Source organism: Salminus brasiliensis, chromosome 1, assembly GCF_030463535.1.
Source record: "Salminus brasiliensis chromosome 1, fSalBra1.hap2, whole genome shotgun sequence".
NCBI classification, from domain to species: Eukaryota; Metazoa; Chordata; class Actinopteri; order Characiformes; family Bryconidae; genus Salminus; species Salminus brasiliensis.
In genome coordinates, this window is record NC_132878.1 from 25,221,784 (window position 1) to 25,236,681 (window position 14,898).

Genomic DNA, 14,898 nt, shown 5'->3' on the forward strand with positions numbered 1-14,898 from the left:
ATATATGCATAACATCCGTAAGGCCCATCCATCTAATGTGCATCTCTGCTTACAAATAAACCAAATAGAAAGATGTAAAAATGTATTTCATTAAAATTAAGGGAGTGGAATGAACACAACAACATGAGAAATCAAAACGTGCATTTCATTTAAAGGTTTTGAGCGTAAAATAAAATTATTATAAATATGTTTATAATAAATTCTGTTACACTCATGCTGCCTAGCATAGTGCTAAGTGATTGTGGAAGAGGAAGGGCCAATTGTCCTCTCCTGGCCACCAATGTTCTTTTTTCATACTTGTACTTGACTTGTGAGATACATTGCAGCTCAGTTCGCTTCTTTTCTGAAACAAAAAAAAAATATTTGTTTATAACTTATTATTAGTGTACAATTAATGTTATTAGCCAATTCAAAAAGTCAGCCAGGCCCTACTAAACGGCTTGCGACTGAAATAGACGAAACAACTCCTGACCATCAATATCCACACTTTTGTGGCAATGATGGATAGTCCTGCAGAATGACATGTCTGCTGTGTTTGCCGCTGCAACATGCAATTCTGTTGTTTAAAAATTGAGGTAGGCAAAGCCAGCTAACGCTACTAGCTAGCTAGCTAACTAACAGCTAGCCCTATCATTAATGCTACTAATATGGGTTACTGAGCTCAAGTCTAAGCTAGCTAGCTATTTGAAGACACTCTTCAGTCAGGTTAGCTTAAGCTTAATGAGGTGATCTGGACTAACATTAGTTAGTGTTAGCTATTGAGGTAGCTAAAGGGTTGAAAAGCAACTATGCAGCTAATGTCTTCTGCTTATTTGATTGGATTATTTTGGTTTTTTTTTAATGAGAACTTTTCCAAAGTATCTTCTATCTGAGACTGAGCTGTGTGGGATTTAAGAGAACCCATGATAGTTTGAAAAATAGTCTGTCAACTCGGATTATGTTCCGATACTTGTTCCGAGAGCCATCAGGCTCTTCAGCTTTTCCCAGTGGGGCTGGAAGAGGAGGACAGAGGACAGATGAGGACAGAGTCTCTTATGTTTAATCATAGGTATATTATTCTGTACTATTAACACTTTACTGTACATCCTGTACCTGTGCACCCCTGGACACTATTGACACTTTACTTAAATACCATTATATGCAGATGTTTATTAAGTATTGTCATTTATCTGCGGATACCTGCTCCTCCTGCACATTATTTATTCTTTATTCTTTATTACTGCACTCCGGTTAGGGTTTAAATGCATTATTTACATTTATTTATTGTGATAATGTGCTGTATTTTGTTACTGCTACTGTCTGCTAAATTCCCTTCGGGATCATTAAGTTTTCTATCTATCTCTCTATCTATCTATTTGTCCTTTTAACTTTGCCTCCTTTCATAGGTTAAATAGTGTGATCATGTTTGTTGTGCTGGTTCTACCATTAACACTATGCTTTGGATTAGCCACGCTTAAAGCAGGGAGGGAGCAGAATCAGGTTCATTTAAACAAAGGGTTTAAATGACTATCAGATGTTGCTCTGTGTCATGAAGGTGACATGCTCTTGTGTATGTATTTATATGAGTTGAACAATGTTTCTGCTTTGCTTCAGGACTCGTCCCATCATCCTTGCTGAGTTTGTCCCAATATGGTTTCCTCTCGCTTTGCATTTGCTTCTCCAGTTTTATTGCTTTCAAGGCTCCTAAAGATTACAAACATGTTAGTTACTTAATTTACTTTCACTGTACCGCTTACTGTAACTGCATCAGTGATGTTTCACACAGTAAACCTGCATAACTGTCAAAGACCCTTGTCCTATTTGATTTTAGATTTGCAGTATTTAACTTTTATATTTAGGTACACATTTTATTTAAGAATGATTTGTAATCATCTTAACATGATTTAAAAAGTGTATTACAGTTCTTTTTATAGCAGTAGCATAATAGTAGTAGTATTTGAATCACCATTAATTAATAATTACTTACTAGTAGTACTTTAGTATTAATGTTTTTATGTTTTACCTTTACTCACACTGTTTGATTTAGACTATTTTATCCTGGTTAAATCCTGTTTTTTTTATTATTTGGGGATTTTTTTTATATACCACACAGTCTTTCATGAGTTGACATAAGGTCAACTGCAGAGGAAATGCTAACCACTGGTCATCCAATCAAGTCTAAGACCCCTCCAACACAGTCCTTCAGTTCCCTCCAGCTAATTCACATTTAGCTCTATTGCACATCTCAGCTCTTGGAGTCCAATAAATAGCACTTAATTACTTGCTCAGATGTACCGGAGTACGCGTAGAAGAAACTATTAACTGGTTGGAAAGCTTTTACTTGATTACTGGAAGCTGAACAGCAGAAGTAATCGAACTGAGCCTGGATCCGAGTAAACAACCAACCACATCACACACGCCTGCAGACACGAGTGCTACTTTTTGAGTAGTCAAACCTAATGATGTTCTTTTTCCACAGCAGTGTAACTACATTATTCCATGCAGATTTAGAGCTAGCTTTATTCTGATTACATAGTAGGACAACAAGGGTACATAAGGTCATTTATATAAAGAAGATCTTAGAGATTATTAATAGTTTTTTGTAAACAGAGATGTGAACTGACAGGACAGGCCAAGCTTTGTGGGTGTTGACTGTGTGTGTCATGTCCGTTTCATGCTTTCTTTGGTGTGGGTTTAGGTGTGGATTTGGAGCCTGACAGACCATTTTCTGTGTTGTCGATCCCTGAAGACGAGACAAGGCACTCCTTACTGCAGAACATGGAGAAAGAGAGGGAGGGAAGCAGGGAACAAGAAAGAAAAAGACGACCATTAGGTGTTAATCATTGCTCTTACATTGTGACCACTACATATGCCAGTGCGATTAACTACTGTTCAAAATGAATAGATAATTTTTTTTTAAAGTACAACATTGAACTATTTTATCCTACAAGTTGTTTCAAATAGCAAATCTATCATCATTAATATTTTTTCATAATTTTGCTGTTGTGTTTAATATTTTACTATACACAAAAACAACAGAGGAATGTATTGCAAAGACAAAAAGTACTTTTAGAAGTCAATACATTATGTCTTTTGGCAACAACAAGGTGTTACTAATTGAAACATAATTAACTGTAATGATAGAAAATAAATTAATTAAATGCGCCTATTTTAAAATAATCTGAAAATTTTAAAATAATTATTTGTAATCACAAACTTTAGCACAGGACTAGTTCAACAGTATATGTGTTTGCAACCATATTATTTATATAAATTAAAAACACACACATATTTGAAAACATTGATTTAACCTCTCCAACTGCAAGAGACATTATAAATGAGGAGACCGATCACTGGTTGAAATATGAATTGTTATCAACATGGCATCTGTTTACAGATAACTTCCTGCCCTACAGCAAAATGAGCTGATCGGCTGGCTGGTGGCTCATTTTGCATATTTTCCTCTGAGTGGAGGAACCCTCCCTCGATGTGGAGATCTGCGCCAGTGCAGTAGAAATAGAAGCCTGGTCTTGTCTGACTGGAAATAAGATGGCAGCTGAGTGAGTATTCATATTAATGATGGCATATTTTAGTGCCAATACACTAGTGCTTTGCAACTTTGTGTGTTCAATTAGTGGCTAAGCTGGGAAACTAAGTCATGCTAGATACATCCATGTGAAATCCATAGACCCCCCCCCCCCCTCTCTTGCCTTTTTTAACAAACAAACATCAAATATCCATATGTTTATATAAGAAAAAAGGCTCTCTATGGAGTGCTAATATTTTTATGATTAATGATGAATAGATCTATAGATGAAACAAATGCCTATTCAATTAAAATGAATATTCATAGGTGGCATATTTCAAAAGTGGTGTTCTGACCTTAAGGAAGACACCTTGAAAAATTATTTAGATAGATGTGTTGATCTCCAAAGAGCAAATTGTGGAATAACATCTGTTGTTTTTATAATTCTTAAATAAAACATGCAAAATATTCTGGTGTCTAATATGTGTAAACTTCACATAATATTTTATATATTAATACAATATATTATATAATATTAACATAATATATTGTTTTTGTAAATACAAATTATACATAACCAAAGGAATTTGAAAGGACAGATGTAAACAGAGGCTCACTTTTTCTCCTCAAGCTTGGCGAGGACGAAGAGTGTGAAGTTCTTGAGCAGCATGAAGATCATCAGCAAAGCTATACCGCCTCCAACACAGGAGACAATGATGATGGTCAAAGTGTTGTCCACAACTCTCACTGAGAAATACAGAGAAAGAGAGAAATGATTTCCATTAGGTTATATTACTTGGGATTGCTGCTTCAGATCAGTGTCATTATTGGACAGAAATGTCTCTTACTTTGGTTTAAGGGCTCTTAATGACATAAGCTGTTTACTGATATTAAGAAATTGTTTTTTAAGCTGATTTTACAAGGTAGGGGTTTCTAATAAAGTGGATAGTGAGAGTGTGCTATTGGAATGCAGGTGATACAAAATCTCGCTCTTTAACAGACATTCATTGTCCTTCACTCACATTCATCTACCACGTAGAGGGTGAAGATGGCACTGTGGTTCTTGCCCTTCTCTTTGGGGTTCTTGCCGAAGCACGTGTACTCCCCTGCATCCTCGAACGTCACGTTCCAGATAATTATGGACACGTTGTTGCTCTTGCTGGAGCCCACAAATTCCACTCGCTCGCGATAAATATCAATGGATGATGGCTCCACGTTGTCAGTTGGGATCACAGAGTCAATTACCTAATTACCAACACAGCAATCAGTAACAAGCAGTGTCATCTGACTGGATGGAAGCTGTTTGCAATAAAGCAATCAAACACAGCAATCAAGAACAATTTATAATAATTTATAGATATAATTTATAAAAATGTATAATGATATACATATGGTGATTTCTCCAAATTCAACACAAACTGACACTGCATTCTCAGACCTATTCAACCCCTTCATGACAAGCGTCTTCAGTACTTCAGTACTAGTAGAGAAAGAAACGCCCATCAGCATCTGCCAGCATTCCTGAGGATGGCAGAATGGCCTCCAGTTCACTAATATTCTTGGGTTCGTGTGCTGCACCGCCTTCTTCAAATAGTACCAAAGATTTCCTACAGGGTTCAAGACAGGTGCAGGACAGTGATCTCTTCTCTGAACATTTTGGACAGCTCTCTTGACTGAGATACAGTCCAGGTTTTTGATGCGTTTTATCTCTCACACGATGCAACTAATGAAGCCCTTGATTTGTCACCTGATGTGTCACCTGTTACCTCCTTTATTCTATTCAATGCTGTGCATATTTCTACATATATACTTAAATAAGTACTGGGTTGATTAATTAGCAAGATAACATTTATTATGTATTATCCTTTCTGTTTCGCTTTTTTTCTGTTTTAGACCATATCCAGCCATTCCCAGTAATGCAAAGAATGCAGTCAGTCTGTACTAAACGTCATCTGTCCTGTTTTGAATATTTGGTGGGCTTGAGAGGAATGTCCCAACTTTTCAGTGCCGTACAGTCAGCTGCAAGCCCAACGTCTTTTCCACTCTGAGACCTCTCATTTGGGATGGAATGCTGTCGTTAATAAGCGGCATAATAACTCCCCCGAGCTGCTTGTACACCTAGGCCTGTAATTCCCAGGGTGGCCAACTTGCCGGAGTCGAGGCCAGCATCTCGTTCTACTGGAATGGATTGTTTGTAAGCCCATTCCTGGTGAAAGTGGGTCAGTGGAGACAGTCCAGATAGTGATATTTAAAACCTCCTTAACATCTCTGTGCTCCATTTCTGGGTTTAAAACTGTGACGACCATTGTGGTCCCTCCCGCTAGCCTGGTCCACATGGATAGTTGTGCTTCTATTGAAATCACCCACCCTGTTAAATGCAAGTAACTATACACAGTCCTTATTATCTGCAAACATTTTTACATATATAATCTTTGTAGCATTTTGTTAAAACAAGTGATCTGTCTAAAAACGACAATTTTATTACACTTGCACAGGTTCAAACCAGACCAAGCTGTGACCAAAACTGTGCCCTATTCACTATCCCTTACTTGGGAACATCTAGGTCATTACAGTGCACTGGAAATTTGGCATTACGCTTCCGGACACCACTTCAAAATGGCAAATGAGTCCCAAAGTAGTGAACTTTATAGTGAACGGGGAACAGTTTTGAACACAGCTCTTGTTCCAAAAATATGCGAAATATTGAATAAAATAACTTCAGCTGTCACGGCCTTGCCTCCTAGCCACACCTCTGAGCCTTGGCTGAGAGTAGTCATAGACTGACCATATGCCAAGCAGAAATGCTGCCACTTTTTTGATAATTTTTTGTATTTCTACCTGATTTCAGAACCCTTTTTAATGGGTTTGACTTCTTGACTTGTGCATTTTAATGTTTGTATTATATCTGATGATTTACTGTCCTGAGCTTTGTACCTAGAGAACTATATGAGACCTCACTGTGCACGTGTCACAAGAGGGTCATTATATCAGCCTACATTTGACTGGACACTAGAGCTGATAATCAAAAGTGATCATCAGCAAAAACAGAAGAGATCTACAACCCATGTTGGGAAATGAAAGATTTCCCTGACACTCACCTTCTGCATGGTGCCGTTGTCGTTGAACTCCCATTTGAAATAGAGGTTATGGATGCCGATGCAGCTGGCGTAGGTGCAGGGCAGCAGGACATCACTTCCGTTCACTGCCTCCAGAAAAGGAATCTTACCTGTGGACATCTCTAACGCCTCAATGCCACATACTGCGTCAAGAGAGAGAGGGCAGAGAACATTTCTCAGCTCAGTTCTCAGTTCCTTTAAGTCAGCAGATCCTTTAAGTCCTGTATGTTGTGAGTTGGGGCCTCCATAGGCACACCCTTACACCCTTTTGTGGACCACTTTTGGTAGGTATTGACCACTGCATACCAGAAGAACCCCACAAGACCTCTCTGATGTCTAGCTATCACAATCTACTTCTAGTTACAGTGGCTCAAATTCATTATGCATTTCCTGCTTTGACCACATCGCCTTCAAGAACTGACTGTTCACTTGCTGCCTAATATACCCCAGTCCATGTCACTGTAGAGGAAGATAATCAACGTTTTTCACCTAACCTGTCAGTGGAGCTGATAAGATGAGTGATTGGTGTATCTAGAACTTACAGAAGTGCTAGTTTAAATGTTGATATTCTCATTATAGAAAGAGGGAATTATACAGTGTGCCAGACATGTTGTACTGATGTTCAAATTATTAGTATAACTATAGGAAAGCTTCAGAATAATGTTTGGTCTTATGAGGCCTTCTGTCCTGCTCCTGAAGTCTCAAAACCTAACACTGGAAGAGTAAATATAGCAGACATGATTATAATAATAAAAGAAAATGAACAAAAATTGCAGATGCATTTTAATGAGTGCCCAATATCATTAGGCCTTCTCTGAAGAGCTAGAAGGCCTTGAGGCTTGCATGTACTTGCATTCTTACAGAGTTGTATCACAAGCAGACACTAGCGATACGAAATGCTATCAAAGCATCTCCTTTGTGTTCCTTTCTCTCTCTTTGCTTTTCTCTCTCTCCCCCTATTTCTCTTGCCCTCTCACTCTCCTTCTCAGTCTCTCTCTCTCTCCCGCCCTCTCTCTCTTGCAGCAATGATGCTGCAAAAAAACACTCATTCACAAAAAGGGGCTGCCTCTCGCTCTCTCTCCCTCTCTCTCTCTCTGCAGTGAGGGCATGATTCTGGAAGGACATTGATTACTTCCATCTCCTCCAACTGTAAGTCTCCCACTCCATTAGAGTTATAAAGTGAAAGTGCAAAATAATAGTGATGCAGCAAAAAAAAACGGCTAAACCTGCTGTGAATGAGAGCTCTAATGGGACTGTCCGCTTTGCCAAAAAACAAACCAAAAAAACAAAACAAAAATGCAGCAGTTTAGTGATTCAGAACCAGTAAACTGCCAGGAGGTTAGCAGGTTCGCTAGCTCCGGAAGAGAGAGGCACTAATTTATTTCATGGAAACATCCTGAAGAGGCTGTAAAAGAACACAGCACGTTGGGAACATCGATATTGAAGTGGGTAATTTAGGCATTTTTTGCCTGTATCAGCGTGGTTGAGGTGACTAATGGGACAAAGAAAAGGCAATGGGTTTAGAATGAAAGACATACTGTTTCATTCTCAGGCTATTTTTCTCTGCTATTCTCAACATCCCTCTTTTTGGGCTCTTAGTTGCCTTAGTTTTCTTAGTTCTAGATCACAAACATCACTCCAACTCATCCCATAGGTATTGGATGGAGCTCCATCACCACTGCTCCACAGCTCGCTCCAAATGCTGGGCTTGGGGGGGGGGGGGTTATGTGCAGTAGTGACCCATTAGTCATTGGATATTATACAAGCTGTGTGTGCGCTGTGTCAGCAGTGGATGCACTCTGAGGTAGCTGAGTGCTCTAACTAGAAGGTGTGTCTGGATACTTTTGGAAATATGGTGTATCCATCGTCCGTTAATGATTTACATTTACATTTATGGCATTTAACTGACGCTCTTATCCAGAGCGACTTACAAGGTTACTGAATATTACAGAGATGGGCCAATGTAGTGTTAGGAATCTTGCCCAAGGACTCTTATTGGTGTAGCACAACATAGTCACCCAGACCAGGAATCGAACCCTGGTCTCCCACATGGCGTGGTAGCTCACTAGCAGGTAGTGATGTTATCTGTTGCACCACACCAACCGCTGATGATGTTAGAGGTGCTGCTGTTTGAGGAAAGTGAATCATAGTGTCTACTCCCTGAATTACCCGGAGATGACGTGCACCTGGCTGGACCGACGTCATGCGGCCAGCTGGTCGTGTCCAGTTGCCTTTGGCAGTGAGCGTGAGAGCAAGAAAAGCTGAGCCGGTGTGAAAGGGCTGCGTTTACACAGCTGTTAGACTCATCAGGATACAGTGGCTGTGTGATGATGACCACTTCAATGACCTAGGCCTCGCTATCCTGTTCCTTCACCGATATTTTATGCTCTGAGTTCTGCGTGAACACAGTGTACTCGGCATAAATCAGAAAGTGTCTCACGTTACCCAGCACTTCCGCACAGGAGAGACGGGCAAAGGCCCACAGGTGCAAGAGGCTCCAACACAGCGCTTTCCTTGCTTTAACGCGCCACACTATAACACACCCAGCAGCAGAGCAGCAAACACTCCAGAAGCTATATCGAGGGAGTTACACTGAATACACTGTGTACTCCCTGAAATAAGGTCCTGTATGATTCTTGGCCTAGATACACTCTGACCAAAAAGGTTCTAGATAGTACTGAAAAAGGGTTCTTTGACTTGCAACAGTAGTGGAATGCTGTTTGGTGCGACATAGAACCATTTTTGGTCTCATTTTATTTAGATAGTACTTTCTATCCTGCTATAGATGATTTAACTTTTTGACTACTATCTGGTGAAACTCAACAGTAATTCTCAACAGTGTTAGTGTTTAGGATAGGAGTAGGACCAGAGCTAGGTTTAGGACCAGGCTGAGGGTTAGTTTCAACTTGTCAAATGTCAACACAAGAATTACAAACTGGTCACCAAAGACAGGTCACTTAAGCACCCCGTCCTATGGCATTGCTCCAAAGAAAAATACTTGACACCTTTATTTTTAAGATTGCAGAGGAGGAAGGAAATACACTGTGCAGCACTTTAGCCCTCTAGGGCCGGACCACAAAGTAGACCAAAGCCGTACAGCAGTACATTTGTTTGTACTTTGGTTTTGGGTTTATTTTTCACAGCTGATGATGATGACTCTTATGTCCCCTAGATGTGTACACTGTCATTACAGTATGCAGAATTATTCCTCAGTTAATGTCCTCTGAAGCAAGCAGAGACATATAGGAAACAATGTTTGTGTTTGTAAGTAGAAGAAACAATATTTTGTCATCAAATCTAACAGAAAAACATTTGTTAATAAATCATTAAATATAGAGATAAATAAAACATAAAACATTACATACACTCTTAGAAAAGGGTTCTTTAAGTGTTCCGTATAAAAGGCAATGGTTCCATATAGAACTATTGCAACTTGAAGAACCAAGTGGAAGCTTAAATGTTTGTGTACCTGGTTAATGAGTTCTTCAGATCAATGGAAAAACGTTTGGTTTGATTGATGGTTCTATTAAGAACTAGCACCAAACAGGGTTTCACTACAGACTACTATCAAGTAAGATGGCAACAAACGACTTTTTTGATAGACAAATAATCTATCAATTATTAAAACGAATAATCGAATATTCGGATTACGAATCACTTAATTACTCTACAACTAATGTGTTGTTGTGTTGCCCTCTAGCTTAGTAAGTCTGTTCACATGGCACGCAGCTCTGCATCCAGATTAAGGGAATTACTAATGTAAGAAGTAACAGCAGCAGTAAAACTGTTTTCCACACTGTTATGGTTAAACATTGCAGATTAATGGCAATCGTTCCTAGTCAGTGTGATACTAATTCGGCCGTTGATTTTAGTCAATTAGTCGCTGCACGCCTACTATCGAGTCAACCCTTGTTTGCCTAGAATGTATAAAACAATTCTGTTATGTATATTAAGTATTGAATAACCCTTTGAAGCTTTTAGGACTAAAGCACATCCACTTCAAAACTGAAGGTAACGACAGCTTTTATGTTTGACTGTTTATCCTTTGTTGTATTGGCTTCCAATATACCATTTTTATTACTGATACTATACAATGTGTGTAGATGTTCTCTGATTGTTTAATAATTAGTTGTGTGCCCTGATTCTCATCTTCACCTCATGTCCAGATAACACAGCATCAAAACAAATGTGCTTCCCTGAATTTCATATCCCTAATAATTAATACTGTTAATTAATTAAATGTCACCGACCTACACACCCAAGCGGCCGATGAAATATGGGAGTGAGCTTACACACAGCACAGCTGGATCTTTCTGGCTGTATTGCAACTCATCATCCAGCCCTGGGACCATGTGTGTGTGTGTGTGTGTGTGTGTGTATTTGTGTGCGTGTTTAGAGAAAAAGCCAGAGCAGCACAGAAATTTGAATTTCTGTTTTAGGAGGCAAGACTGCAGATAATGCCCCACTTACTGCATATCAGCACACGGTTCTCAGACCAAAAACACTTTGGGCACATTGGGCACACATTATTATTATTATTATTATTATTACTACTGATACTATTACTACTGATACTAATTAGTCCATTTTCTTTCAATAAAAGGTGTATGATTTAAACACTTAACATTTCAAAACATACACTATAAGTCCAAATGTTTGTGGACACCACTTCTAATAAATGCATTCAGCTACTTTAAGTTGCACCTATTGCTAACACAAATGTGCAAATGCACACACACTGTTTGTCCCTGTAGAGAAATGTTGCCAATAAAATAGGACTCTCTGGAGCAGATAAACATGATCCTATTGGAACCATGACTAATGCCCCCCCCCCCACACACACACAGCACTGAGCTGTGGAGCAGTGGAACTGTGTTCTCTGGAATGATGGTGCTCCATCCTATTGGGACAAGTTGAGGAATTGAGGTGGGGGGGTGAGGTGGTGATCATCCAACATCCCAACCTCACCAACGCTCTTGTCTGTGAATGCAATGCAATTCTCACAGCAATGCTTCAAAATCTAGTAGGAAGGCTTTTCTTGTGCAGTAGAGACAGTTACTTTAACAAAAGCAGATTAAAAACATTAAACTTGAATACCCTTGGTTTTAGAAGAAGCAATGAATGAGCAGGTAACCCAATACTTTTGGCCATATAGTGTGCCATTCACTCCTCAGCCCATTCAGCCCATATATTGAAGCTAAGCTGCAAAAACAGCTGGTTTGAATTAATTGTTTATGTGATGTCACAACAACCCAAAAATATTTATATTTTTAAACTTTAAACTACAGAACAGTAGTTTAGCCCCGCCCACTCACATCAAAGTTATAAGGGGTGTCCAGACTGCTTCTGACAATACAGGTCAATTAAAACAGAGGTCTCATATATATACACACACACACACACACATATATATATATATTAACATTGACTAACATTGTTTCCAATCAACTTCCAATCAGAAAAGGAAGAGAAACCATTGGACAACTTACTGAAGATGACTATCAGGACAAGGCAGGTGGCTCTTCTGTCAGGCAGAAACTTTCTTCCTTTTTGCGTCTCCATCTCTCCGTCTCTGTCCTAACGCTCTGTCCTCACCAGGCTACCCCGATCCGCTCTGTCCACAGCTCCTGCTGTTTCTGTCCTCTGGTAATCCCACCGTCTGCTCCAGACCCCTCTCGTGTCCTCTTTGGCACTTTGGCTGGGGTCGGTTTTCCCACAATTCCAGGCACTTCCTTCAGTGTTCACAAGACGTCTACTAGATGTCCAAGATGTTCCTGCTGTATTGGAAGTACTCCAGTCCAGTGTGTGTGTGTGTGTGTGTGTAGTCTTGGTTTAGTAGCAGATTGCTAAAGCACCCGTTCAGCAGACTTAGAGTTCTATTGGGCTACGTCTACTGAAGAGGAATGAAAGAGAGGAATGAAGATGTAAGGTAAGGTAAGGTAAGGTAGATGAAAAACCATATGACAGGCCTAAAGGCATACTCCAGTGTTCCTCAATCCAATCACAATCTAATCTATCACTGTATTTTGCCCAAGTATAATCTATAATCTGGTGTAGTTGATCACCACAGGCGATAGTTTGGCTGCGTTTCAGCATTGACCCACAATGTTGAACGGCTTATTACACACATTACCACAGGGACTTCTGTACAAACTGATGGGGCTATTCTCTGGTCATAGAAGTGTGTAATAACACTTTCTAGGATGTTCAAGGGGTCAATGTTGGAAACACATTAAGATTATTGTTTACAAAACATTATGCCACACATAACCAGGAATTCAGCATGAATAGACTTAAAATGACTTAAAATGAACCTAAAATTCAGCTTTTGAAGGAAAGAGTTCATCATAAATCATCATAAATTCTAGTCCTTTTTCTATAAACCACTTATACACTATAGACAATAAAATTCATATTTTAATGTTGACAAATTCTCAGTAAGTCAAACCACGTCACTGGTTGAATAATAATGGAGTATTCCTTTAAGAACTTGAAGAAAATCTATTGGTTCCCTATAGATGAACCCTAGATGAGCCCTATAGATGAACCCAAAATGTATGACCTGAGTTAGAGTTAAATGGTGAATCACTACTGGAATTAGCCCAGGACCAGGCTTAGTCCAGGTCTAGTAAACCAGCTGTATGTGGGTCCATAATGGAATCCCTCACCAATAACCCAACAACTGCACAGCAGTGGCTGAACAATCATGCAGCACTATAATAAACCTCAGAGCTCCAGGGCTTCAGTAACTTCAGTAAAGGACAGATACACAAAACACTTTGTGTGAAAGTAAGTTACAGCCTCTACATACGTGGGAGTAGAGAGACTGGTGTGTGTGTGTGTGTGTGTCCTACCTCGTCTGTTGCGCAGGTAACCCTGTGTGTGTCCTATAGAGAGAATTCCAGAGGGCAGTCTGATCCAATGAGTCCGCAGGATACAAACACACACGTGCGCGCACGCACACACACCCACTGCGCTGTTCTGGTCCTGATGTTGCTCTAACACGTACGCATACACACACACACACGCACACACACAGCTTCACTCGCAGAACACACTCTCCATCCTGGGACAGCAGGTTCTCTTTTGCTGCAGCCTAAAACCCAGCGCCTCCCTCTCTCTCTCTCTCTCTCTCTCCCTCCCTCTCTCTCTCTCTCTCTCTCCCTCTCTCTCTCTCTCTCTCTCTCTCTCTCTCTCTCTCTCTCCCTGCTGAAAAGAATCTGGCTCTCGCTCAACTTTCTTGGGCTGCTGACTTTGTACCCCTGTCTTTCCCCCTCCCTCTCGCTCACTGTGGCTTTCACTCTGTGTCTCTGTCTCTTTCGTCCCCCCTCTCTCTCTCCCCATGTGCGAGCTGCGAGTTCTGAGATCGTTCCGCTAAGTTTTACAAACCCAGCCCAGGTGGATATAACTTATACATTTTATAACCTAGCATAAAATCATGCAGAAATCACTAACTGGGAAAAATACATAACCTGAAAAATGTGAAAAAAAAATATATAACGTGACATAACTACATCTAAAAAACGCTTAATGTGAAAAAACGTAATGTAAAAAACTATTAATGTGAAAAAAAAACCCCAATGTAAAAAACACAAAAAATGCTTAACATGAAAATAACATGTGATCTAAGAATAAGGTCGTTTTTATGGTGTTATCATTATACCAGTATATGTGACATTTAGCTTTTTAATAATGAAAATATAAACCTATAAACACTTCAGCCCATACTGCTTTACTGCTGTGAGAAGAGTCGAGTGTATTTGCTGTCTGAGATTTCTTTGTAATAAGCTTTCATTTCAACTGAGTTATCTAGCTAGCATTGTTAGCTGCCGCTGAACAGTATTACAGATATATTTTCTGAAGGAGTCTGTCACTCAAACACTTCAGTGCATTAGACTAGACTTAGATTAAGAGTTTACAAACCTGTCCAGGAAACAACAACTTTAATAATTCTGTGTCCAACTTGATCCCCTTCTCATATAACAATCCCTTCTACTTTGGAAAAGCTCCAGTTTAGCATGTTTAGCATGTCATTGTGTTTTTGACGGGCTGTTGCTATTTATTTATTGTGTTCTATATATTTCAAAGTTAATTTGAATTAGTGGTAGAAAAGAGAGGACAAATAAAAGAAATATTGATTCTTTAAATATTGAAAAAAACATTTTTATTAAAGTAATAAGTGAGTATTGAGAGTGAGTGAGTAAGTTTGGTGCTCTAGGTTGTTGCTTTAGTAAATGAAACCACATTAAGCTTTTTCATGTGAAGGATTTTAGAATG

The 14,898-nt window shown here is 39.4% G+C and overlaps 1 protein-coding gene across 1 annotated transcript; it reads right to left on the reverse strand.

Moving 5' to 3' along the window:
• Positions 1–2,440: 2,440 nt before the first annotated feature.
• scn4bb (sodium channel, voltage-gated, type IV, beta b) lies at positions 2,441–13,534 on the reverse strand. The gene is made up of 6 exons (XM_072694150.1): positions 13,476–13,534; positions 12,111–12,514; positions 6,604–6,764; positions 4,528–4,750; positions 4,123–4,252; positions 2,441–2,748 (listed from the first exon to the last, which is right to left on the reverse strand). The coding sequence occupies exons 2-6, from the start codon at positions 12,181–12,183 to the stop codon at positions 2,652–2,654; spliced, it is 684 nt and encodes a 227-aa protein (XP_072550251.1). The 5' UTR covers positions 12,184–12,514; positions 13,476–13,534; the 3' UTR covers positions 2,441–2,651.
• Between the last annotated feature and the right edge of the window lie 1,364 nt (positions 13,535–14,898).

Excerpts from the sequence above, each read along its gene's own strand:
- scn4bb (XM_072694150.1), bottom strand. The coding sequence starts at position 12,183 with ATGGAGACGCAAAAAGGAAGAAAGTTTCTGCCTGACAGAAGAGCCACC. Across the intron at positions 4,751-6,603 it reads ACAACGGCACCATGCAGAAG|GTAATTGACTCTGTGATCCC; the intron begins GTGAGTGTCAGG and ends GTTGGTAATTAG. Across the intron at positions 2,749-4,122 it reads GCCAAGCTTGAGGAGAAAAA|TAAGGAGTGCCTTGTCTCGT; the intron begins GTGAGCCTCTGT and ends CATGTTCTGCAG.